Raw genomic sequence first — 27709 nt, forward strand, 5'->3', positions numbered from 1 at the left:
TAGTTTCTTCATTAAGTCCCAACCCATTAGACCGTCCCCGCGAGTGGCTACCTCGGCGATCACAAAGGTGTGGTTCACCCGGCTCCCCTCTACAAGGAACTCCAGCTCTTGTTCACCCATAATGGGTACCGAACTCCCCGTAACTCCTGTTGCTTTTATACGGGACTGCTTGACTACCAATTCCGGAATCGCTTGTTTTAAAATGGAAATTTCTGAACCGCTGTCAACAAGTAATTCCAACCGGCGCTTTCCTGTGAACACAGGTATTGTTACTCCCTTAGACTTCCCCGTTGCCACACTTGGCACCAGGACAGGGGCCCTTGTTTCTAACGGGCGTTCGACGTTGGGCCATCGGTCGAGCCCTCCGCTTTTGGGTGCCAGTTTTCCTCCGTAGAACAAGTTCTGCCTTTTGTTAAGGTAGCTCGTCGAGCACAATCCCGTGCGTAGTGTCCGAATTGGCCACAGACAAAACAGACGGTCTCCTTTTTTGAGGGCCCAGCCTCAATGCGTGGATTACTCCACCCAAAGCTTCTTCTTCCTCTCCGACCACATGACTTCGCAAAATGACCCGGTCTCCCACAAAGGAAGCATACGCCTCCAGATCGTTGAGGCTCAACTGCTGTCTTCCCTTCTAGACCCGAAGTTCCTCGCACTGCCCCTATTTCCCGTGGAGAAATTGACGGCACTTTCACTTGCTCAATACGCGAAGCCCGAGCCACCGCTTCCTGAAACGTTTTCGGGGGGTCGTATTGTAGCTGCCGACTTGGCTCCCCTTTTAGCCCTTTTATATAGGCAGCCATAAGGATTCTTTCGAGCTGAGCTCTAGCCCAACCCGCTTCCTCCACTGACGCCTTGACAGGCAATGTTTTTCCACCAACATGCCGACACCTATCTGCAAACTGACGCGCATCTTCCCCCGACAGCTGTTCAAGAGAGTTAAGTTCCAATAGCCTTTGCTCAGGCGTGGCCTCTCTCGCAAAGCGAGTTCTAATCACCTCAACCAGGTCAGTAAACGTCGCCGTGGGCAGCAATAACTCCGGTCGACAAGCCACACAATCCGCTGCAGCCCCTTTTAGTTTAAGGCGACATACCATAAGTTTATCCGCCTCTGACCACCCGCCTCTTTCGGCCACTAATGCAAAATTCTGCAAAAATTGATCAATAGGCCTATCTGATATGTCCCCACCCCAAGGCATGATTAGCGATTGTAGGGAAAGGTCTCGTTTAACCCCCCCTTCATCGGAGGAAAAGCTTGCTGCTTCCTTTTGGGAGCTCATCCTGCGAACTTCCTCTTTCAGCAGGTCTACCTCCTCCTTTAAAGCCTTTACGTCACCCATACTTCAGAGGTACTATTAATAAGAGTACGCGACGCTATTATTGCTACCGCAAACAGCTCGGTACGGGTTTCCAACGATACCCCACACCTGACACCAATGTAGGCCAGCCGCTGACTCTTCCTTATTCTCACTTACTTGAGCAATGATTCTATGCGCACACACACACACACACACACACACACATTCACACACACTTACGCACACACACTCACAGAGAGATATGACCAATAAACTATTTGACATAAGCTAAAGTAACGATAGCCAATCTTACCATTAAGCAGAATAGATTCACAGGATAAATTCTTTAATAAATTATTTAATAACATCAATTACGGCAGGGCCGTAGACGAGAAGACTCGCAGGTCAACAAGAGGTAACACAGGGTTTTCCAAACAGTTTTGTCCTTGTCTTACTTCCAGCAAGTCCCAACTCAGAATGAATCAAAAATAAATAAAATCCTTTTTTTTCCAAATAAAATACACAGCTGTAACCATAAGCATAGCAACTAGTTCCAGTGCCCCGTTACACCTCCGTCCACGACACCTAATTTGGTAGTTGGACGTAAAGACTGCCTGAAAAAAGTAGGTATATATTTTTGTTATTATTTTATTTGTGTGGTCTTGATGGTATTTTGGTAATAGTACATTAATTTTACAGTAAATTTTACAGAAGTTTGTACCCGAATTCAAAGGTTGATTTTAAGCTTCCACTACTCTTCAACTGAATTGTATTGGTTGATAGCACTAATTATACGGCCTATCATAAAATAGAGCATTAACATAATAGGCTATTTCTGAAACTATTTTGTCTATAAAATTAATTTTTTTCCCTGCTTACATGGAAAGAATCACGTAGGATTTTATATTTTTAGCTAATTCGCCAGTAAACAGATATGTATTTTCAGATGTCAACAAAATTAATAGTTTAGATTGTTCTTTGCATAACATTCACATTTAGCATATACATATCGTTTATCACTGTGATTATCATTAATATAGAAACCACAAAATTTGGTAAACAAATTCTCACAATATCCATCATTAACTTAAAAGTTGTCTATGATAACAAAAGTTTTATTTATTTTTTTCCTTTCTAAGAAAAGAATTTAAGAGAATTTTCATTTACCAAAATATATTTGGCTTAAACGGTGGAAATGTGGGGCAAAAAATAAATACATTTTGGCTTACCTTAAAATATTAATATTAAAAATAAATTAAATTATTATAAGATTTAACCGCAGTTCTCTTGTCTTTTTTAAATATGTGTTTGAACTAGATTTGTTTCATTTAGTAGGGCTGTTCTGAAGAAGGAAAAGCTTTCCTCAAAAATATCATTTCACTGTGTTACATGGTTTTACAGACTGTTCAATGTTAATATGAATTAAATATGTCTCAGAAATTTGGAGGGTGATAAATTTAAAAAGATAAAACCTTAATAATTTATGGACTCTTGAGAATAATCAAAGACAAAGTCGTGTAAGTAATCTTGCCATTTTTTTTTTTTTTTTGGAATAGAATTATTTTAATAGAATCTTTCCTTCACTTCTAATATCTAAAAGTCTTCAGAAAAAACACAGATTTGAGAGAGAAGCGTTGAACAGGTTAAGTAGAAGCCGTGCTATATTTAAATCTTTACTCGAGCACACGAATTGAAGTAACAGTCGCTATCGACTACTTAAAAGATAACTCGTCGACCACGATCTATCTCTCACTTATTAAGAGCCAACTGATAGTAATATACGTATCCGGTATTGAATTGAAACGAAACGCTCCAATCTTCAAAGAATTTTATCTCTTCGGTTTATAAATTTCCGCATTATCATTTAAGCTCCATTTTAGGTTTCAAATCAAACCATCCATACTAATTGACGAATGGTACCCAAACTACTTACCAAATTCGGAGGTGTCTGTGACTTTTTTTTTGTTTTGAGGCCAAAAAAAACATTCTTTAAATTTATGTAATATTCGTGGAAATCTCATTTTCAAAAAACTTTATCTTACGTGCGGTAGTATGCCAGCTGTAGATAATAAGGAACTAAAACTAGGTCATTGTTCTTTAAATAGAAAGTGCACTGAGTTGCAAGTATCTAAGGTTCATTGGACAAACCTTCAATTTTTTTTGTTTGTTTGTTCTGTCTAGGTTGTTCTGTGTAGGTCATTCTGATGAATTTATTTTACAATCTTTTGTTTATTGTTAATTAGACAATGCAACATTGTTAGGCAGATGGATGGGGTCTTCACAAAAGATTTCTGTAGGTATGTTCATTTACCGAGAGAAATCTGTGCTTGCATTGTCTATGTTTTTGGAAGTACCTAATGCTTAGTTGTTTTAATTGAACCGCTATTAAAATTAAATGCTTGTCTGAGGAATAAAAGAATGTAAAATTATGGTCTCAATCACTTTTGATCAGGAAAAATGTTAGGAATATGACCCCGACCGGTCACAATGCTTAATATAATTGTCAGGTATTAGACCATTAAATTTCATGGCAGAATTTTTCAAGATAGTGAAGTCTTCTCAACCATGCTGACATTTCTTTGGCAGAAATACTGGCAAATTTTCCCTCTCTTTTATTAAATAACTGATTAAGAACGCCGGTGATTTGCTAAGACAATCGCAGATGATGCTGCGATTCTCTCACGAAAACTTGAAACCAGTCTCAGGAACCAGTTATCTGCAAGCTTATCTTAAACCTTTTAAAATGGAAAATTAACAAAGTGAGTAAATTTAAATATAAAACGATTCCTTTAAATCACAAAACATACAATGAATTCTCAGACGACATATAAATGAACTGAACTCAAAAAAAAAAAACATCGTACAGGCGTTTTTCTTAACTGTTCTGTGACCATTTATTTTTGCTCGCTAAAGAAATAGAAGCTGCAGTTTATACATTAGGAGAGTCTCTGGTTCATGACACGAAAATCTTTCAGCCGAAAAAGTTTAAAACGCCCTCGTATCCCTCATGTAACTATCATCACTGAAGTGATACTTCGTTCTGGTAATCAAGCCACTTATTAATCAAGTTAGCTTTTGAATTTCTAATTGAATCGTGTGACTTGATATGCTTTTCATTTCTGATTTCTTTATATTTAGTGTTTAAAACGATAAACACACCAGCTTTAGGAAAGGTAAATTAAAACACATTTTAACAGTAAAAGATTTATTTATTCAATGTGTAGGTTAGTGGCAGTATTACAGTATAGATCATTCAGAGCATTTCACAATTTCATATAATATAGATATCTAACAAAAAAAAAATAAACTGAAAGATAATCTATAAATATTTGAGTATTATTACATGAGTAACATAGTAGGCCGCAATTAACAATATAACAATGCACAATGATAGTGGATTAGGAAATTTGTTAGTCGTTACAATGTAAAAAATGTTTTTATCAAAAATTAAATCACTATTTTATAAAATGAAGATTAAAATAAGACAGTTTTTCAAAACACTCGAGCACTATATCTTCAATGATTCCTTTTCAATTATCTGTTTTCAAAATATCCAATAAATAGTTTGAATAAAACTTAAGGGCAGAAAAGGGTGTTGTTAAAATGTGACTTTTATCTCAAGTTATTACTTTTTTCTACTTCAAGGCAATCATACTAAGTATTAACTATTATTTCTTCTGACTTAAATAATGCAATAAATAAAAAACTTATTTTTATAAATATCGAATGAATATTTCAGCCAATATTTACTATTTAATTGACAGGAAAATACTTGTTTTTGTTTTTTCTATATAAACAGGTAATTTCTCTATTTGTCAAATGTTTCGGCATTTATGTGGGTTATCATCTTTACTGGCTCTGTTTGAATACAAAAAGTAGACACAATTGTACAATCTCAGATTCAAAACTCAATCAAAAAGTCAGCCGGACAACATGCCGGCAATTTCAAACACCTGGATGTAACCATAAACTAGCACTACATCCAAAGGGATGATACTTCTCTCATGTAGCTTGCCCTAACATAATCTTATCAGTTTCACTGAGAGGATCACAAAGCCACACCGAAACGTTAAGCAAACGGAGAAAAATGCTTCTGTAAGACCCACTTCTATCAAACCAGTGGTCAAAAATAAAATATCACTGAATAATTTCAATTAAATAGAATTTAAAAGAAGAAAAATTAACAGAATTAACTTAATTTTTAATTTAACCATTATAACTTAATAACAAATCCTGTTTTGCGTAAGTAACTGGGTGTTTTTGAAAAAATTACTTCGCCTTCTCAATAATATTAATCAATTTATTAATGTTTCTTCATTCAACTTTCAAATTTCTTTTAGCATTCAATATTTTTTTTTTCTTAATTTATTTGAAAGGTGATAATATTTAGGTAAAATTTTTATTTTTGGCACTTATCTACTAAATAATTTGAATTAGATTCCTTTTTTGGGAAGTTTATTAGCTCAATAAACAACTCTATTGTTTCATATTATTCATTACACAACCTTAATTATATTTGTAACCTAATTATGAATTATTTGAAGAGAGTATTTTAAATTATAAAATCTTATATTTGTTACGATTAGTTAATATATAAATTGTAAGAACGTGGGAAAAAGAGTCCTCGATTTTATTTATTTATTTTAAAGATAAACAAATCAATGGTTACCACTCAATTAATTATCACAAAGCTTCAATTTCAATATTATTCCTTCCATTATTAAGCATTACCAAGAAACACTAAAAGTCTTTTTAGCAAAAAATCTTTCTAATAATCAACTACGAGAACTAGGGAAGCCATTTGTTGACAATTAAAGAGTATCAAGAGAAAATTGAATTGAGAGTCAAAAGAAGAGTGCAAGAGCTGAGATGCTTTTACTAGAATTATCAATTTCTACAGCTAACAAGAGCCGAGAGTATCACGAATGAATAAATAAATAAGACTTCTGCCAGTAAACTATTAATGAAGACAAAACGTGATAAGAGAGAAATGGAAGGTAGTCTAGCCTGACTTTGGTTGTCAGGCTGTCTTTCCGTTTACAACTTGGAGTTAAAACATAAATACGTACATGGATTCAGATCGAGGTAGGTAATGATTTAAAGGATCGTATTACCGTATTACTATCGCGTTAATGTCTTGCTCATATAAATATCAGATTCAGAAAAGGCTTATAAAGAAAAAAAGGCGGTGGAGGTTCAAGATTTAGAATTAGTGGTTTTTTTTCCTCGTATTACAAAGCGAATATGAACAAAACGAAACCTTTTTTGCTGGGAAACTTCGATACAACATTTTGAATGTATACTTTGAAAGCTGGAAACTATTTGCAAGTTTTTTTTGTGGAATTAGTGATAATTATGTAAACACAAAAAAAGGAAAGAATAAAAAGGTAGAACGAAGCCATAGAAAAATCAAAGAAATGGTTGGTTTTGGAAGATATAATTAGTAAAACATTACGACAAAGTGACTATATTTGTTATCGTCGGCCAAGAATATGAGGAATGCCAATCAAGGAAGATAGAAGAAAATAATCAGCGCTTTTTTATATTATACAGATTAATTAATTTTCCAATTTAAGCATTGATCAAAATTGCAACACAATGGAAGCACTCTTCTTTTTCTTGTTGACTTCTATCATTTACAAAGTGGTTTTGTAATATTAGATTAAGAAAAAAAAAATACAAACGACACTTCAGAGGACTCTTGGAGTACATATTTTAGAAGTAAAGATTGCACAACTTAACAAAAAAAAAAATAAATAAATAGAATAAAAATGTTTGTTTCTCACAAACATATTTTTTCAAATGTATACATATTTATTGTTGTTGCCTTTTTTTTAATTTCGTCTTATTTTTTTATTGTCTACTATGCACACATTCGTACCACTTTTTTTTTTTTTTTAATTTAATTGCACACTACGTATGACAGGAACTAAATTGTTTTTTAAATTATAATTTCATTAAAAGTTTATTTAAAATTCGGTCCTAGTCTTTAAATTTCCCTTTTTAAGATCGATATTTAACAGTAATTGTTTATAGGGCAAAAATTATTATCTTCTACGGCCATCGCCAACGTAAAACATAGAGGAACTTCTGAGTCTTTGGGTCAGAACCGTATAAAAGGTTTGTTATAAACTGACGCTTTTTCTGGATGAGATTCTATATCTAAGTAATTTTAGGGAAGAAGAATAAATGCAATATTCTGATTCTTGTTGACGAACAAATAGCAAAAAGCAACAGGAGAGTAGAGAAGAGCTTAATTCCTTCGACATTTATTTGCCAACACTTTTCGGGCAGTTCCTGGGCATATGATACCCCACATGTTTGATGGTTTACGGAGTCAGAAGAATTGATAGATAAAATAAAATGAAAAAACGTGAAAGACAATCATTTTTGACTGTTCATACAAAAAATAATGAAATAATACTGGCACGTAAAAATTCAAAATTTCTTAATGGGCACATTCAGTGCGTTTGTTCTCAGCTTGTTGGGCAAATTCAACTTGTAACTACAATTGAACTCTTCTAATATGAATATGAAGGCTTCGTGACCGTAAATTATTAAACTAAGGATTCCTCGCCAATCGTGAATCCTTAGTCTTGTAATACATTTCTCCGTTATTCAAAAAATTTTCCAAATAAATCCTTGATATAATGTGACTCGTGAAGAGGTATATAAAAATTGACTGACATTATAAATACACAAAACTGACTTATAATTAGGAGGTCCGTATGGCTTTTATGAATTCCGCAAATGGATTAGTTACAATGTCCCTTTAATTGCGCTCCGGCAAGCTTGAGCAATCTCGTTAAAGAAAATAAATCCTATAAATGTTTTACATTAGAACTGAAGCCCAAGATAGGATCGATTTAATGGGTTAATTTCGATTATTGAAGAACTTGAAGAAGGAAGGAGGAAAAAAAAAAATGAAAAATCGTAAAGTGGTACTTTCCGTTTTGCTGAGTTAGTCCAAAAACTTTGTAACCAGGCCTCACAATGGGATGCAATGAACGTATCAAATTTGAATTTTCTACGGTTTTCCCGATTTTGTGAGTGAGAGCAGAGTAAAAAAAAAAAATATATATCTAGCCAAAAGCTGTGTCTTCTTCAAAATACATCAACGATCCAAAGACTCAGTGTTACATAAAATAAAATTCAGGCGCCCAGATAATTTTTCAGTGCACTACCGACCTCCGGAAAATGAACTGAAGAGGCTTCTAGGATAAGAACATCTAAGGGGAGCCAGTGTTCATAATTAATTTAGCTAAATCTATTTAAATTTTCATGAATCAAAGAGTAGTGTGTATTGATGATTACAATCTTAGGATATGTAATATTCATTTTTAAATTTAATAAATATTAAATCGGTTACAATCACAAACAAGAGTATCTTGCTGATTACAAAATTAAGCAGATTTAACTTTCAGCTTGTCAATAAATACTTTTTGGTTTGTTCTAATGGAAAAGTATTTCAAAAATTTGAGCAATTTCCCACTGATTCAAGTTATTTGTTTTCTTTGATTACAAGTAATATTTCTTTTGCAGTCCCCAAAACAAAAGAATTACACATAATAATTAGAAAAAATAATTCTGGATGGATTGATCGGTTCCTCATCGAGTTTTTTCCTCTTTATAAAGAAATAATAATATCAAGTTTCAAAAAATCGCATCTATAAATTATTTTTCGATTTATTAATTTTCTTTTTTTAAATATTTATTAATTTATTTAATTATAGAAGACACAATATATCTTTTTCTTTTTTTTTTAATAGACAACCTTCATGTGTTCATAAAATTTTCCACATTCGAAAAAAGGTTTCAGCTAAAACCAATGAGATCAATTATATTTATACGTAGTAATAGTTCATATATCTTTTTTTCCTTTTTTTAACGACATATTCCTTATTGACTAATATATAATTGATGTAAACAACTTATATTTTTACGATAAATTTTTTCCAATAATAATAATACTGCAATATCTAAATCTACTTTTAATAATTTTTCTTCAAGAAATAATTTTCTTCTTGTTTTTGATATAATTATTAATGAATTCTAATGTTCTATTTAAATTTTTAACATCTTATTTGAAAATGTAAGATGCAGCGTTCAAACTAGGGCCTCTACAGAACTAATTTTTCTCATCTTAAAAAAAATTAAAGTAAATTAAAATTAAACAAAAAAAAACATGCTTAAAATGATTATTTTCCAAGGTTCCAAGATGTGGTTTTAGGTAACATTATTCTGTTATCTCAGTAATTCAACATGCAGAAACCAATACTAACTCGTGAAATAACGTTCATTAAATATCCAAAAAATTATATTAGCTTTTTTTAAACATTTAAATTAATTAAAATTAATGAGATCATTAAAACAATTTCAAAATCAAAAATAAAAAACAAAACAAAAAAATCTGTGCAGCTTTACCCATTAATCTCTTGAAACATCAATGATCTAAAACGTAAAATTTTCTAGATAAAATTAACATATATAAAAAAATATAATAACTAGCTACATAACGAATTGTATAATTTCAGGCAGAACCATGATCCGGTAGTGAAGGTGGGGGTTTTGGTTTTCTCATTGTTCGAGTTTCTTGTACGGCAGCCACTAAGGTACGAACAGCTTCTTCGTGTCCTTCAAAACTGTCAGCCTAAGACATTAAATTGGCATGCAAACATTACGAAGGTTGTACCAATCTTTTTAGAACCATATAAATAAAAAAGAAGGCATTGACAAAAACGATTTAATTAAAATTTATAAATAGAAATGGTTATTAATGGTGCGGTTATTCAGTTTCAAACAAACTTAAGAGATGTTATTATCCTCACATAAGAATAAAAAATTAAAAGTGACAAACTTACTAAATACGCAACCTTATTGAAGGAAGTCATAATCTTTTACAAAATTTGGAAAAGAAACATTAGTTAAAGAACAACCTAATTGACAAATGTGTGAATTACCCATAATAATTGTACTAAATGATTCAAAATATGGGTTCAATGTCAATTCTCATTTAGAGAATTACTTATAGAGGTGACTACTTGGTTTATTACCCATAAAAATGTTAGGTTTAAGAGAAACGTTGTCTAAATTGGCCTAACGAGGTATTAAGTTCATTAAATGGAGCTTCAATATACTGTTCATAATACTGAGGTTGAAAAAGATATAATTTGATGTAGAAAATGTAGGAATCAGAACAAAATCTAACGACTAACCTTTTTTAGGCCGTTCAAATCGAATGCGCCTCTAAACGATTCTGGATCTCTGCAAAATTTTGTCTGCTGTGAAGCAGCATGATGATGGTGATGATGTCTTCTTTTTGGTGGAAATGTCTCCCAAGATCTTTGCTTTTGCATTGCACCACCACGACCTCCTTTTCCTTTAATACCACCACCATGACCTATCACTACCACTAATGTCTTTCGACGATCTAATAGATCGGTTGACGAACGTCGTCTACAGAAAAAGAAAATAATGTTTAAGAGGCAGCAACAAAAAAAATGAATATTTATTGTTTAATTATATCAAAGATGGGTATATTTACCCTGAAGAAGGTGTATCCGGATAGAATACTGAATCCTCTGTATCTGAATGAGGATATACAGCTGGCGGGGTGGCAGATTTATGAACATGCGCTCTTGTATGAACCGTAGTAGCCTCAGATATATGTTGATAATCACTATCTTCATCTGAAAACAACATAACTTAGTGAATTAAGTGACTAGCGATGCTTTATATTTACTTTCGTAGATGTAAAAATAGCAACAGTAGGTAAATCATGCTAAATCCGGGTGGTATATCTATTTCGAAATAGGAGCAACAACTAGGTCTACTATATATTAAACGCCTTATGGGTCGACAAATCAGAAGCCATTCTTGCAACAATTCAACAATAAAAGGAATTCATAAGTGATACGATTAAACATTTTTTAATATTAATACTCTATTTATTAAGAATATTGGATTAATATAAATCTGATTACATCAAATTAAAATTCCACGTCAGTGCTACGTGATGTGTGGTTGAACACAAAAAAATATATTTTCATAAAAGTTTTCAACATTCGCAAAAAAATGTTCAGGCATGATTTATTTTTTAAATAATAATTTTTGCATTAACAGCCAAGTTAATTTATTTAATACACATTAATTACTTTTTAAAATTTATCATTTAGTTGAACATAGGTTTCCAAACTTTATTCTCATTTTGACAATTTAGAATGAGGGAGGTGTACAGCAATCTTTGATTATGTAAAAGGGGTTTTAGGGGAAACAAAAACGATGTCGTCTTAACTAATCCAACTCCTCTTCATCCATGTTGATGGATTTTGGTAAATATAAATGTTGATGATTCATGCTTGAATGAATGATTCTGTGTATGTATGGAACATTTTTCGTGAAACCGTCTGTAAGAATAATAACAATTTATATGAAATAATTAACAGGATTTTTAAAAAAAAAAATAAAAATGAAAAGATTGAGCTGTAATGGAAAAATGCCCAGTTGTGAAGACACGACCACAAATTTGTCTTACAGCTATTAGTTTTCTTCATAGTATTTTCCTATACAAATTATTTAAAAGAAAATTGTTAATTGTGAAAACAGTTAAGTCCTATGCTGTCCCGTTATCGTGCCCAATCTAAATTCAATGCGAGATTGCAATGATTTTTTGAGCACCTCAATTCAGGCTATTTTCTAACAACCTCTTTATTGAACCCAGGATAAAAATATTATCTAGAATACAGGAAATTTTGTCATCATCCAATATTTTTTTTGCCGATGTGTGTGTGTGTGTCTGTAAGACAGAGTGAATTCACTTATGTGCCCAAAAAATGAAATACAACAAATAATACCTCTCAATTTCCATGTGAAACGGTACGCGCTTCAAGTTATTTTTTTATTAATTTGGAATATTTGTTTTCGAACTTAATTTTTTTCGAAATTTTATTTATTTTTTTTGTTATGCTATAGAAACCAAAACGTTTCAAATGAAACTCAATTTGGAACATGTCACGGCAATCGCAGTAGAATAATTAAGACAAACCTTGATATTCCTTATGCTTCCCAGAAGATTTGGCTCTAGTTTGTGTCATTCTTTGCTTCGCTTGTTCTTCTAAATGTTCCTGAATACACTTTTTCAAAAGGGCTGCTTCATCGGCGGAAACAGGAGTTGTTTGGCGTTCCACCTGGCGCTAGAATAAAACAAATAATGATGTAAAATAAGCATTGGTTTCTTAACTAATAATATACAACATATAATGGCAAGTGGGTGTATTTATAATATCTTTAACGGTTTATTTGAATGGCCTTTACAACTTTTTTTGAATTTCCTATTCTGAAAATTTTCGGTGTACGAAAATAACCTTCAACGCAAACAATCTTGCTTCTTCTAATCGCAGTACCAGGAATTGCCAGTTCAAAACTGTGATACGAAACATTCACTGAATACGATAGAAAGCACTCTTACAACAATGGCCGGAACATGCAAATTGGTTCCAGTTTAAATACATTCTTCATACTTCGGGTTTTTATGCAAATTGTTAGTTGGCTCCAATGCAGGTTATCTAATAAACAACGGCTCTTTTTTGAGGGAAGATATCGTAGTGCAAGATATCTTAAGTGCTTTTTTAAATAAAAATTACTGGTCTTTGTCAGGCTAGAATGAAGTGAAAAAATAACGAGATTTACCCTTCGGTATAGCGCTTTCTGCAAACTCAGAATTTGTGCAAAATATTAAAATATTACGGGAAACCTTTCAAGAAATCGTTCTTTCGATTAAACTATACTCTTTAAACTTGGTATTTGAATAACTCAGTTACACTGAAAAAAGAGAGACTCTTCAGAGAGATGCGTATAAATAACTTTTCTAAAAATCCCCATAACTGAATTTTGCTGGAAAAAATTTGGTTGTAATCTCAAAATCAGTAAGATGTTTACTTTCAGTTAAATAATTTCGGCCAAAATTAGTCAGAACCATTGAGATAAGAACTAATTATTTGAGACTATCCGTCATTAAGTTACGCTGACAACAAATGGATATTACATTCACATTGACTAAGTAAAAAAAACTTTTTCTTATGAGATAACAAATCGCAAGACTTAGAGATACTCGTATTATCAAGGGTGAGATAATTTTTCTCTGAGATTCTAAAATATGTCAGATTATTTTTTCCATTTAATTTACCTGCACTTGAGCTTGCAGAGCTTTCCCACTCAGGGTGTGATAGATTGAACAACTTTTACCGGCTCCATGGCTACTGCTTACACCGGCACCAACACTTTCTCCACACTTGCCTAAAAATGCGTTTATACCAAACTTCATCATATTCATACGCAAAATGTGTACTACATTTCGGAGTGTAAGAAGTAGAAACAATACTTTGAGTAGATATACTTTTCGTAGATACAACAGATTCCTTTCTTTCTGGCTTTGTAATAACGTGTTGTTGTTGTGAAACTTGTGACAATGGTACGGCAGTTATCATTGGTCTATCCTCTTGAATTGGTGACTTTTTGCGATGATCTTGATCTTTTGTACGGACCTGAGGTTATTGTTTAAAGTTTTTGTTTTTTTAAAAAAAAGTTACATTACCAATATTTTTTGTTTTGTTTTAACAATGGAATATATGAAAAAGCGTGGATATCTCTACTTACTTTGTCCATTATGTGACTAATAACACCTCGAATTCTATGATCTTGTGCTCTGACATATTCGCTTTTAGTTGATATGTCTGTGGCACTATCTGTTAATAAATAAATATTAAAAAGTAATTTAGGATTTGTAAATAGTTTACAAAATGTTTCTGTTTCAAATGTACTGCTAATAAATATTAATTTAGCTAGGGGTACTGAAAATAGTAAGCATCTGAAAGTTGATTTACAGAAAATGATGCGAGTTGAGGCAGCTGTAAAACTAGATGAGAATAGTTTAGTTAATGAGGTTAATGAAACAAACTATCATGATAACGATCTCGACACAATACTAGTTGCCACTCTGAAAAATAGATCATCCGTACAAGAACTAGAACTAAGCAAAAATTTGGAAATAATTCAATACAAAATAGCTCTAACGTTAGACGATTCTGTAGTTCCAGAATGATGATAAGCTCAGCCTGTGACCTACAAGGATTTAACGAAAACCCAAAGATGATTATCCAACTGTCACTAATTTGACAACCAGAGTTGCCACAAGTGCTGTCGAAAGTAATTACTACATAGCAAATGCAACCCTCTAACTAGCAAGATAAAACTTTGAAGGTAATTACACCTTACAAACTAAGGCCACATCTTTTTACTAATTCTGAATGTATTTATAGCTCCCAAAATTAATTTAACTTATAAGAATTATCATTATTTTTTAAATAGCTCTTAATAGAACCCGCAAAAAATATAAGTTCTGCATGGACAAATATTTTTTTTTATTTTTCTTCCAATTATTTTAGCATTTTTACTTTGTGATAAAATAAAGAGCCATAATTTCGTTTTACACAAAGAAACTTTTGGGAATCGAGAAACCGATCTTTTGTGCAAATCGTGGACAGTTGTAATTAAAATTTAAAGGAGCCTGTTGGTATTGTGCATAAATTAGCTAACCGAATAATTTTGTAAAATTATTCACTTCATACATACACACTTATAAACTTCGAAAATTTTAATGATGATTCAATTTCTTTGTTTAAAAATATTATTTCATGATTAATCTTTTAAACATAAATAATTAATATCATGCCGATTTCTTTTACGAGAAAATTAATGAGATTCGCAGCTAGGAAGGGCTTTTTGAAAAAAAGCACCGACGAAAATTTTTTTTATAACTTTTTAAAAATAAATATTAAAATAATATAAAATAATCATTGCCTTTAATATCTTTTTCCGGAGGTTGTGGAGTGGTCGCTTGCGAATGGAGAGTTGAACCTTTTTGGGAATCTTGATCTTGCAATAAGTACCTAAAGTAATAAATTAAAGAACCAAATAAATAAGTGATTATCTAATGTCATAAAATTCAAAATTTCTTAGTAAATCACCATACTTGATGTCAGGTGAATGAATATTCGCAATTTGATCAATTAAGGTGTTGATGTTCACCATATCATCTAAATTATGTTGGGAAGAAAGTCGTTTGACACATGGCTCTAACTCTTGCGCCACTGATGCTAACTGTTTAACTTCACAACGTACCCGTACAACTTCACTTATCTTTAACAAGAATATAAACAATTAAATTAATAACATACTAAGGATTGTAGGATTGCACAAAATAAGAGGATTTTATTGAAAAATATGGGAAAGATATGTTATAGTTAAAACTAGAAGAGACAAAAAAAGGATACTAGGGTTAGGAAGCACAGGTTAGGATCCACAGACATAAATAAATTATGAAAAGAAAATGGAAACGAGAGATAGTCTACGAGATTAATAGAATGGTTATTAAGAGAGTGGAAAAGAGACCAGGATGAGGAAATGAGGAAAATCTGACATGGCATCAGCGGCAAGTAACATTATGTTTCAAAGTAAACTGAATTGTAAATGAATTAGAACATAATAAATCACTTTAAGTTAACCTGCGACTGTAGTATATCCTGCTCCAATCTGACTCTAGTTAATTGTCCTTGCCATATCGATTCAAACATAGTTCTTGTTCTATCAAGTTCGGCATGCAATCGATGTAGAGAAGTACCAAGCCTTATACAATCCTTTGCTATAGAAGATTGTCGTTTAGCTAATGGTTGCATTGCAGTACGCTTTAATATAGCAACATCTCTCTGCAGTTGTGTTAAACGTTCTTTAACTCCTGTAACTTCTGAACTTAATTCCTAAAGGAAGATAAGAATTTCGTTTTCCCTTTTTTTAAAAAAATGAAGTTCATTGAATATTAATAATAAAATAAATTAATTGATTTAACCAAGTTTTTACTTACAATTATTTATCTTACGATTTTTTTTTTTTTCAATTTTAAAAGTAGATACCTTCATTTGATTTTCAAAAGTACGGCAGTGATTAGTAAACTGTCCTTCATCTAAGGTCTTCAATTTTGCCATTTGTTGTTTCTTAGCAGCAGTAACGGAACTTATTCCACCGTCTTGACCTTCTTCATGTCCTTTATCCATCAAAAGTTGTAGAATAATTTCATTTAATTTCAATAAAAATGATAAATAAAGACTGTAAAACTACCTTGTCCAGTCTGTTGAGCATTTGGAATAGGTGGTAAGGGTTTCCCAATCCATGGTTCAAGGCTCTGAGCAAATTCCGACTTATAATTCGTTTTTATCTGACTAGACTGTAAAGGCCTAGAATTAATAACATGAAATCAATTATAAATCATTAAAAAAAGTTAGTAAAAAAAAAATGTCCGGCAAATAAATCTCAGATTTTATTCCCCACAGAATTTTCATTATTATAAGAAAATGTTTTTTAAAAATCCATCGTCTCAATTAGGCAGAGCGGACAGAAAAGTTACAAGTTTGATAAGCGTTTTTTTTGTCGTGTAAAATTATGACCGTTATATATGTTGTAGTGCAATGGTTTTCAAAATTTCTAAATCGCCTCTTCTTGTTCACCATAAATTGTCGCGTCCACCACTGCATTTTTGGAAACAATTTAATTTGTAAATACTATTGTGTTACTATAATTAAATGGATCAATATTCTATATTTTGTACAATTCTGAAATGAAAAGTAACGTATGAACTCATACGACTTTCTCGTACATTAAGTTCCAAAGTTCTGACGTTTAATTTCCTTTAAACAGGGAATTTTAAAACATATTGAACTCCATTTGTGTTTTGTAGTTCGCAAAAGTAGTCCATCATAGTAATCTAATAATGTAGACTAGAGACTGTAGAGTTATCTCCATCCCACCCATAAATGCCACAAAATAAATTATCCTAGAAAAATTATTCAATAAAAGTTATAGATCAATGAGCATGCTACATAATTAGGAAGTTTAGTCGAAATCGTTGAAGCCATTTTCGAGAAATACAAAGGAAATGAAAAAATATTAAATTTACTACTTTAAGTAATAGTATTTATTAGTATTACTCTAGTTATAAACTTTTGAATTAAAACAACAATTGAAGTTATTACCTTAGTGGCTGCGACATTTGCGATATACTATTCAAACGATCAACCATAGGATAAACAAGGTCTAAAAACTGGAACTTTGTAGTCATGCTTGAGAACTGGTGGCAAAGAACTAGATGAGCCTGTAATACCGGTATCACACTACTCAGTGATACTAATTGCGAATGAAGTACTCGTTCTTTGCTTTCATATTGCCTGAAAGAAAATAAAGAGGTTATGGTCATTCACAAACTTTTTTTCTTGCAAATAACTTTTAAAAAACTTTAAAGTTGATACCTTTGAACTTCCAGAAGCATAGCCGCCTGTGTCTTAGAAATTGCATCTTGCATTCCTTGGCAAAATGAATGAATAGTTGATTTCTCTGTATTTGTGTTGTGGTGCAATTCATCTAATAATGTTCTACAGGCAACTACACCAGCTCGTACTAAGCCTTGCATTTCTCGGACACTCTACACGTAAATAAATAAATCAATTTCAAAAATGGTTTGAATATGCATAACCTAAGAAGTAAATTTAACAACAAGAGAGGCTTACCAATAGAGATCTCTCCAAATTCTTACAACCTTGCGTGTAAGCTGTGTCAATATCCACACAATGTAATCTTGCTTCTGGTGGTGTATCTCTGAAGCAGTTCACACAAAGCATGCTTCTTTGTGAGTTAGAAAACATTATATACTGCTCTCCATGCGCCACACACTATAAACGAACCCAAAAGAAGCATTAAAAAAAAAAAAAATCGTCTAAACAGAAAACTACCATATCGATTCAGTAAATATATCTCTCGGAAACCGTTGATAAATAATTTAGAAACTGAAAAAGTAAGACTCAGAAAGATCACACGCCCAAGAAATTAAGACATAACCACAAAAAACAAATAGACCGACGCAATAGATTAACTTCAACTTCACAGACAAGGATACTAAGGAGATTTCACCAAATTTGGAGTATAAAAAGTTCTGAGATAGATGTGATAGAAAACGACACACTCATTATCTCTCGCCACTTCTCCCCACACCAGTAATCCTAATTTAACAGACCAAGTAAATGAAAAATACAATAAATAAATAAATGTACTAGAGATGATTGGGCAGTTTGTCTGTAACGAGAGAACACTGTCAAATCAAGAAGGCAGCAGCAACTGACCGCCATTACACTCTCTGATGGTAACCACAAGAGAGTGTTACCTCTACAGTAGGATCATAAAGAAGCCACTCAGAGCACACTCCCATATTGAAATATTTGACAGAGAGAAATGCTTAATCATGTCCTGCATCTATAAATCAGAGTTCAAAATGGAGCAAAATGTCTGATACAACACTCCGACTTTCTCACGAAACAATATTATAACTTTGTTTGTACGAATCTTTTTAAAATTAAACCTAAATGTTTACATTACAGAAAAAAGGCTGGTGTAGAATGGTAGTTACACGTTTCTGGCTAAAATAGACATGAAATAGAACTTTGGTCTACTTTCTTAACTTGGAATTTGTGCTTAAACCAATCACGAAATGAACTATCAGGTTCTCAATATTTTCTCAAAAATCAAAAATAATTATTTATACAGTTAGTATAGGTTTGTGAAAAAAATGGTCGAACCGTTTTCCACGTAAGAAAATGTTAAAAATCCATTTAGTAAGGTCACATCACCAGTTTTCAATCAGACCTTAGTATCTGAAGCCACGATTAAATTAAAGCGAAATGTCAGTTTGAACTTTCTACGACCTTTCGACACAAAATACGCCGTTCATACACATAAACACTCACAAAAGCTCCTACTAAAACCGACGTTTAGCGTTTAGAGGTCGCAAATTTCTAATGCTGATAAAAACTTAGAATTTAGAACATTTAATTCGTTAGCAATAATTACAAAACTTAAAAATAGTGAGCAATGAAACTGCTCAGTGAATAGCAGTAAGACTCGCAGTGTTTATGCATTTTCCTCTTGCAGCCATTAAAAAAAAATCCGTATACACTGCAGAAAACAAAAAATCATTATAGAAATCTCACGGGAATTGCATTCTTAGAAGAGAGCAATTAGCAACTATCTTCCTAAATTTTTGGAATTCTTTAGGCATATCGTCATCAACCTCTCAATGGTAAAATGTGTTCTATTAAAGACAAATTCCAACTGTGTAACATCATTTATTATACTCTTTTGGTAAGGAATGTAAATAAGACTCCAGAAAAAGTTTCAGTTCAAATAACTTGAAAGCAATTCAAAGAGTTTTTTAAGAACTATTTTTTCAACTCTTCTGTCAGGTAGATCTTGCTTTCCTGATGAAGAATAGAAAGTACCTGATTGTTGTTCAGTTAGAGAGCTATGGATTTTGTTTTTTACTGGAAGGCAACACCCCATATTAAAGAAGCGTTTTTGTTTTATTTTAAAATCAATATAATTTTACGAATTTAAAGTTCTCACTCAGACATTTATATCTTTGATTGATCCTTAATAGAATTCACAACAAAAACCAAGGTGAAGTTAGGTTTGCATTAAGGGTTGTGGCTTTTTTAAGAGGAACATAAACACAGACGACTAAAGGAACTAACAATCTTGTTTGTCAATTCGTTCTTTAAATTATCAGTAAAACTTACTCTTCTATGGCCATCCTTTGCACACTTGGACATGTGTACTACTTCATGGGTTGAAAACATTTTCGCTCTGTGAGTATTTTCTCTGCAATGGGTACATAATGCCTGCCCTAAAATTGAAAACACATAGATCATTAAATACTTTTTTTTTTAAATAAAAGTTTATAAAATGATGAAAAAGATAGGTATACAGCGTCGAAAAAAATTGATTAATTAATTTTTTAAAAAAAGACAAGTGCCAAAAAATGTAACTTGGAAGTGAAAATGTAGAATTTTACATAAAAATTGTTTGTCTATTCATTTAAAACATTCACCTCCAGATTGTAGAAATCCATTAAATGAGGCATAATTCAAATCTTGACATTACACATGCTCCTACGCAAATTAATTAAAAAATAAATTTAAAGAAACAAAACAAAAAATGCACATAAAATAAACATTGAAATGTAGTAGAAACAAAATATAGTAAAGTACAAAATGTATTTAAAATTTTACTTTAAATAAGAAAATAAAACATACATAATTATAAACAGGTGAAATATAGAAAATTGAAATGGCTGCAGGCAAACAAGCTAAATGAAGTTACAAACCACAGGTACTGCAGAAGAACATGGAAGGTCTATCTCTTTTGTCGCAATTCGAGCAAGGAGGATTATCAGTGTTCGCTAGATCAATCAAATGACGCATTAATGTATCCGGAGGAGGCAACTGGCAGTTATCTTTCAACAGTGTCACAGATCTGCAATGTTTAGATTTTAAGGTTTCAGTGAACGCTTTAGAAGAATCAAGTTAAGTTACATACTACTTTATTTTCTTAAGTTGATCTGTAACGTAAAGGCTGCCACAAACAAAAGTTTTCTCTTTCTTAAAATTGGTCTTATTTTATAGACAAATATTTTGGAAATGCCAAGTAATATATTGTTTTCCTTCAATTGCTGTAGAAAGGTTGCTAGACAGAAAAGCCACAAAAAGAGTACAAGGTGTTTCAGTGAGATACATTTTGAGAAGGAAAATCGTTCGAAATACTGCTGAAGTTGACATCTAATTATTCGCTGAGAGCCATCAAGTAATTGCAATGCATTACCTTTCATCTTGAATTCTACTATCCGTGTTTTAACTTTTAAACAACACACTTTTACAGAAACCAATAATGAATCGAAAAGTTCGGAAGGTTTATACATTTCTATCCAGAATATATTCAAGTACTTTCCCTGGTCTGATAGCTAAGGACGGAAGATTGCAGTGAAGAAAAGGCTAGAAAAGTTCTGAAACTTTACTGTCACAGTAGCTAGTCCGGCCCAAGAGCACCACTCCCAAAGCAAATTCTGGAAGTGATGATGTAGTTTTTTTTTAGTTAATAATGGCTCGATGGAAGCAACATGTAGATTAGCCTGCACATGCAATTTGCAAATATATAACTAAAGAGGTTGTGAAAATTTTGGGGGTCTTGGGAAGACCCCTGAGCAGTGCTTGGAAGAAGATCTAATTAACCTAATCTGGACCTCGTTTCTATGTGATATGCCTCTTTATGTTTGGTCTCATGTCAATAAGAGGTGGACCTTATACCCTACGGTCAAGTCCAAGAGAAAGAATGAGAATGAGGCAGGTGTACATAAAAGCTTCAGGATCAATGTTGGGAGTAATCAATGTAAGAGTTAGCATTTTCAGAAGTATGTCGTTCTGCCATCAGCACATCTCTTAATACGATCTCAAATAAATTCCTTAGTCTCTCCCTTGTAAGGTCCTTGACTCAATTGTACAAATCTATTCAGAATTGATAATTTCAAAATATTATGAATAATGAAAAGATATTAACAGGTTTGCATTCTTTAAATCGGCCTATCGTAATAATGAACATAAAATAATAAATAATCTCAAATTATGAGATTGAATAATTTGAAATAGTCAAATAACTTTTAAATTGCAAACTTGGTCGTAGTTTTTGCAGCAAAAATGAAAATTTCAATTTGGCTATTTTTGACATTTCATTTTACTTATATTTCTCTATACTTCTCAGATACGAAGCTATTTGCAACGGTTCCTAGGAGGGTGCCTAATTAGCGAAGGTTGTTAATTTCATTGATTTTCTGGTAGGAAACAGTTATGTGTGTGGTCGAAACATACATTCTTCATGGTGATTCACCGTTCGACTGGCAGTTAAGAAACAACTGTTATGAGGTAACTTATACTCTTTCCTCGAAGGAGGTACGGAGCCATTGAGGGTCTGAGGAGTTTTTGAGACTTTAAGATGTATATATTTTTAGCGTTCAATTTAATCAAACTTTTTTGTTTAGGTTGTAATTCAGAATCATGTGAATCTTTTGGGAACAAAACAAATCTTTGCCGAAAAGTGATCCCCTTAATTTCGTGTTGAAGCTGTTTTTTTGTCTTCTCTATCAGCAACATTACAGTGTAAAATTATTTTGCGATTCCTATGTACTAAAAGAGGTTTTAGCCCTTCTTTTACAGGCGCGAAACGCAAAATATTAAAACTACCCAAATGGGATAGAGTTTTCCAAAACTTTTATATACCTAAAGCGAATATATCTTCTTAATTTGGATCTAATTGAACAAGGGAATAAATTCGCCGAAACGTTTAATTTTTTTTTATTCCCAAAACACTTTTAGACAGCTGACTCAATTTTCCTATTCAATTATGTTACAGTAACATTAATATTCTTAAATCTAAAAGCTTACCCACAAATAGGACAACTCAATTTGTTGTCGGTCACTTTGTTCTGAAGGCACCTGGCGCAAAAAGTATGATAGCAAGCAAGGAGACATGGTTCCGAGAAGTAGTCCTTACAAACGTAGCATAAAAGAGGATTTCGGCTCTGAGTAGTACTTGTAGTTCCAGCTTCCGATGGCACAGACGTACCTTCTGTTCCTCCTCCAACACCGTCCCCGCAATGGTACATACTTCCAGGGATCATCTCAGTTCCCGGTATTAATAGTACCCTGATAAAGTCACACAAGCTCTGATAATTTCCGCACATAAACTACATTTTTCGCCTATATATTATGTATATATACAATAACGTGGAAGGACCTAACGCAGACAAAAGAGACCCCACTTCCCCCCTAATTTGTTTTGTTTATTTTCCTTCTGACCCACTTTCCGATATCGACAAAAACATATGATGGCTCGTACAAGCAAAAAAATGTCACTTTTATATCTCTCAGAATATTTTGTACAATCTTAATTATTTATGCATTTCAGTTACAGTAAAAAAAATAATATTCTCAATTTTTCAGCATCTTATTATATGGTTTCTCTTAACTGTTTTGCATCTACAGATTCTGTTACAGATGGTTGAAACCTTTGAATAAATAAAGGTAGAGATTGCTGTTAAGGCGCTAAGTAAGGTTATTAAGGTTGGTGTTTGGAGGTTAACTAGTTGTCCACTGTGTCTCCCAAAGATCGTAGCAAGTGAGTTTATCCTTTTTTCGCTTTATCTCTGTTAAATCCTGAAATATGGAAGCTGAGCGAGAGTTAGAAGTTGATCCCGAAAGAGAACACAGAGCTCAAGAAATTTTAAATGGTTTTCAAGTGTATCCTTTTGAGTCAATACTGTAAAATGTTCTAAAGAGTTCTTTGTAACGGACGTTTAAAAACATTGTGCTTTTCATCACTTTTTTATTTTTATTACTGGTTGTATTGAGTAATTGTTTTCATTTTCATTTTTGTGAAGTTCTTTTGCTGCTATTCAATATTCATTGATATTTACTTAATGACGTGGAATAAATTCTGGTGTTTATTGATCAACATTTTTATACCGAAATATCTTGTCAGTAGTCAAATATTGTTTCAAATAGTTTATTGTTTAACAAAAATAATGATTAAATTCACAAGTTTCAAATGCTTTAGTTTCAGAGAAACTCAGTTTTACAAATAATCAATTTTTTTTTCGAAGAGCTTTGCACTGTTAATTTTTATATTTAATACTTGTTACTAATTCCATTCTATTATTTTAATAAAAACATTTTACCATAACGTTCTATAAAAGCTAAAGGCTCGATCATTATATTGAAGTTAATAATTGCTAAAGAGAGGATTCACTTTCAAGTTCTTGATTGATATATAAGAAGATTGTCTGTTTAGATTCATTTTCTGATGCAGTCTTGACAAGGTTCAGTGACTTTTTATCACATTGTCAAATAACGTTTTTGGAAGTGAATTATGAAAAAGATAAATGTAAATTAATGTTTACTGAAAATAACTCGGATCATTTTGTTCCCCAAAGAATGGCCACGATATTTCAGAGAGCCTATAATCTTATAATAAACCAGGTGCTGCAGACATTCCATAATCAATGAACTAATATAACTCTCCGGCTTACCATTAAAGTTTTCTCAAGATATTCGATGTAACAGTTAGGACTCTGGAAATTTTGTACATGCTACATGTTTCCACAGTGTACGTATTATATAAATTATGTATTTTTGTTGTCCTTAATTCGAAATATTCACAGCAATTGGATGAATTTAAGAGACGCTGATACTGGAAAAATTCTTTGGCAAGGAAATGAAGATTTGTAAGTTTATTACATTTATATTTATGTCTTCTGTTCCCTCTTCCCTCTTTCACTGTATTTAATTAGAAAATAAGAGAAAGTGTAGAATATGTCTAGAAGTTAGAATTTATCTGCAGTCGATATTCCTGATTGGCCTCTGAAAACCGTAAATACTCAAGGTACCACACTCATTCTATAGACTAGCAATAAGTTACTATTTTACCAAACAACAAGCCGCGTATCCAATGAAATACGGTGCCTGCAAACTTTTTATAGGTAAAAAATATATTTTCTCATTTTCTAGCAGCGTATGAGAATTATCTTTTAAAAACTAGCACAAGCATTCTGAAATGATGTGTTCGCGTTTTCCTTTTCGTTACGAATAAACGACCATCTCTTGGTCACTTCAAAGCCTCTTTGCACAAGCGTGAGAGAAATAGCGTATCTTTATAGCTAAAACTATTTCCGCTGACTATTATACGCTCAGTTGAAGCAAATTCATTCTTTAGAGATTTCCCGCAGTGTCAGAAGCCTTGAAACTATATTTTTCTCAAACATGCAAAGCCTGCAATAACAACTGTCGGCTGGAGCTATGTAAACTATGTGTTTCATAAAGCCTTCAATACTGGGTCGCTATGTTTCTGGGATTTTCTCCCAATACTCCTTCGCTTGCTTTTGGAAGTGGTATTAAGCTAATAGACCGTAATTTCAGTACATTCCTAGGGGCACGCTGCAAGTAGGATTTTGGTGCCTTAAAAAAAAAAAATTATTTGAGTTTCTGAAAGACTGTAGATGAAATAAAAGGTCAAACCAGTTTTACATGCCTTATTTTTTAAATAGTTGGTTTCTCTAAGATTTTTTTGTTTTTTTAAAGGTCTTTACCTGATAAAGAGCACGAAGCAAGGGTTCCAAAACAAATCCTTAAATGTCGAGCCGTTTCAAGGGAGATAAATTTTTCATCAATTGAACCAATGGAAAAATTTAGACTTCAGCAGAAAGTTCTGTTTAAGGTTGGCACTGTTTTTACACGCATTTTTATGGCGTCTGTTTAAGTCACGATGGCTGTGTTAAATAGTGCCTGGATTAAATACGTAATTAAGCCTGTTAAATTCATTCTTTTTATAGGGTCGTTGCTTAGAAGAATGGTTTTTTGAATTTGGTTTCGTGATACCGAATTCGACAAATACTTGGCAGTCCTTGATTGAAGCAGCTCCTGAATCTCAGATGATGCCAGCGAACGTACTTAAGTGAGTTTCTTCATAATTTACTTATAGTTCTGAAATAATAATTATTTTAAAGAATTAGAACAAAGTTGAGATAAATACCCTTTTAAAGTAAGCGAGTTGCATCATCATTGGCAACAGAATAAAAAGCATATTTTTATTTTCCAGTGGCAATATATTAATTGAGACAAGCTTTTTCGATGATGATCTATTGGTATCAAAATCTAAATTGAGACTGTATTATATCTGATCTCCTTGAAAAACAAAATATTAAGGCTTGTATATCTAGTCACTAGAAAAGTCGGATATATTAAATAATTGGTTTACTCTAAGAACATTTATAATTGTGGCTTTCCTCACAACTGATTGTTTCTGAACGTTGGAGGAAGTAGCAGAAATGTGTTTAAAAACCTGCTATCACATAATGTCTTCTAGTATACTTAAATTCAGTATTGATTAAAATAGCAAGACAAAACATTGAAATAAAAATACATTCACTTTTTGCACTGGTTGGAGAATTGAAAGAATAATGTTTATTTTATTAGTAAAGGGAATGTAGTCTTAATTTTTTTTCAATTGTAGTTCCTTACAAATTTGCACTACATTCCTTGTGAGTAGTAATTTGCTTATTCATTAATTATTTTCTCAGCGGTGACGTACTTTAAAGTTTTGTAGTAATTTGGTAAATAATTTAAACACTGTGATTTATATAAATAGTACAAATTATTGCATATTGCACAGAAACATGTTATTTAGCAGATAGTTAGTTTTTAATAGCTTAGGAATGCAATTTTGGAAAACTATGTGAATTATTCAAATTATTTGAAAATGCTGAACTATCCTTCTTCAAAAAAGAAAATTATTTAGGTTAACTGTTTCCATTTTTATTGGTATGTATGCTAAATAACTAGAATTTATCAAAGACAAACGAAGAAGTTTTGTCATTAAAAAAGTAGCAACGAAGCATCAATTAGTTTAGTGTGTTCATAGTTTAAAATCATTCTGTCATAACTTTTGATGAATAGGCGATTACTTTACTGTCTCTTATCGGTTTTAATGCAACTAATTTTGCTCTTGGATTCTGAGAAGCATTCATATCTTACGCTTCCTCTAGTGTATTTACATAAAGCTACAGACTGTTAGGGATTTAGAAAAATGTGTATGTAATTTTATGGTTTACTTACATCTTTTTTTATAATGAAATTTAAATCTATGATGCAGTTAGCCTTTTCTTCTAATAACAATGACCAAACTTGATTTGACAACCAATACAGATGCCATACTTTTTTTTATAATTCAAGAGCCTTTGTTAGGTCACTTAGTTTTTTTCTAATGGTTTATACAAAATATCATTTTCGCTGTCCATTCATCAATTCTGAATTCTGCTGTTTGAATCCAGCATTTTGACCAATTTACCTTTATTTTGAAGCATATTTAAATAGGTTCCATTACAATTATTAGTTTTAAAAGTACCAAGTACCTCTGTTTGATATCTGATGTCAATAATTTTCGATGGTGTTCTGGCTTTATCATATTATTTAAAGTTAGTTCAACTTTTATTGCCTAGATTTAAACGAACATTCATGCAATAATCTATTCATAGAGGAACCAAAAACATCATTTTGAGTTGACATTCCAACATATTTATATAAAATTCCACTGTGATATAGTTACTTGATGGTTTGTTTTGGCTCATGCGAACTCGAAAATGTTTTTATGTTGTGAAAGACATATCATTAGAGCGATTATAAACAACAATAATAGTTGTAATTTCACACAAGAAATGATTATTACTATTTTTAACTGTTAGTTAATTATCAAATGATTCAAATAACAATAGTTGAATCTAACAAAGCACCAATTTTTTGAGATTTTGGATTTCTTAATTGCCAAAATGATGACTAAATTTGTTAATAGACAAAAATCGAGTATTTGTCCATTTCGTCTTTTTATTTAATTTTTTTTTTTCTTAACCCTTTATTTGGGATTAGAAAGAAACAAAAAAGGAC

General features: G+C 32.1%; 2 protein-coding genes across 5 annotated transcripts; one reads left to right on the forward strand and one right to left on the reverse strand.

Annotated features, from left to right (window-relative positions):
• Positions 1–4483: 4483 nt before the first annotated feature.
• LOC141457669 (RING finger protein 207-like) lies at positions 4484–23264 on the reverse strand. Of its 4 annotated transcripts, none has more exons than XM_074134877.1 (18): positions 22661–23264; positions 20554–20702; positions 19967–20073; positions 17909–18070; positions 17651–17823; positions 17378–17569; positions 16467–16582; positions 16262–16392; positions 15857–16108; positions 15325–15491; positions 15153–15241; positions 13950–14038; positions 13675–13837; positions 13480–13589; positions 12340–12487; positions 10840–10984; positions 10511–10751; positions 4484–9945 (listed from the first exon to the last, which is right to left on the reverse strand). In XM_074134877.1, exons 1-18 carry the CDS (start codon positions 22957–22959, stop codon positions 9826–9828), a joined length of 2853 nt encoding a protein of 950 aa, XP_073990978.1. In that variant the 5' UTR covers positions 22960–23264; the 3' UTR covers positions 4484–9825. The 4 variants fall into 4 exon arrangements, with proteins under 4 accessions (XP_073990978.1, XP_073990980.1, XP_073990981.1 ...); XM_074134879.1 differs by lacking the exon at positions 22661–23264 and adding an exon at positions 20278–20338 and having other exon boundaries at positions 20554–20694; XM_074134880.1 differs by lacking the exons at positions 20554–20702; positions 22661–23264 and adding exons at positions 20278–20338; positions 20483–20530.
• Positions 23265–23374: 110 nt separating this feature from the next.
• On the forward strand, positions 23375–27561 carry PrBP (Prenyl-binding protein). The gene is made up of 5 exons (XM_074134891.1): positions 23375–23515; positions 24436–24498; positions 25352–25487; positions 25603–25724; positions 25869–27561. Exons 1-5 carry the CDS (start codon positions 23439–23441, stop codon positions 25948–25950), a joined length of 480 nt encoding a protein of 159 aa, XP_073990992.1. The 5' UTR covers positions 23375–23438; the 3' UTR covers positions 25951–27561.
• The last annotated feature ends 148 nt before the right edge of the window (positions 27562–27709 follow it).

Source organism: Rhodnius prolixus, unplaced genomic scaffold (assembly GCF_049639745.1).
Source record: "Rhodnius prolixus isolate KJV_2025 unplaced genomic scaffold, Rpr scaffold_5, whole genome shotgun sequence".
In the NCBI taxonomy this organism is placed as follows: domain Eukaryota; kingdom Metazoa; phylum Arthropoda; class Insecta; order Hemiptera; family Reduviidae; genus Rhodnius; species Rhodnius prolixus.

Excerpts from the sequence above, each read along its gene's own strand:
- LOC141457669 (XM_074134877.1), bottom strand. The coding sequence starts at position 22,959 with ATGTGCGGAAATTATCAGAGCTTGTGTGACTTTATCAGGGTACTATTA. Across the intron at positions 20,703-22,660 it reads TTGAGTTGTCCTATTTGTGG|ATCTGTGACACTGTTGAAAG; the intron begins GTAAGCTTTTAG and ends TAAACATTGCAG. Across the intron at positions 10,752-10,839 it reads CCGGATACACCTTCTTCAGG|ACGACGTTCGTCAACCGATC; the intron begins GTAAATATACCC and ends CTTTTTCTGTAG.
- PrBP (XM_074134891.1), top strand. The coding sequence starts at position 23,439 with ATGGAAGCTGAGCGAGAGTTAGAAGTTGATCCCGAAAGAGAACACAGA. Across the intron at positions 25,488-25,602 it reads AGCAGAAAGTTCTGTTTAAG|GGTCGTTGCTTAGAAGAATG; the intron begins GTTGGCACTGTT and ends TTCTTTTTATAG. Across the intron at positions 25,725-25,868 it reads ATGCCAGCGAACGTACTTAA|TGGCAATATATTAATTGAGA; the intron begins GTGAGTTTCTTC and ends TTTATTTTCCAG.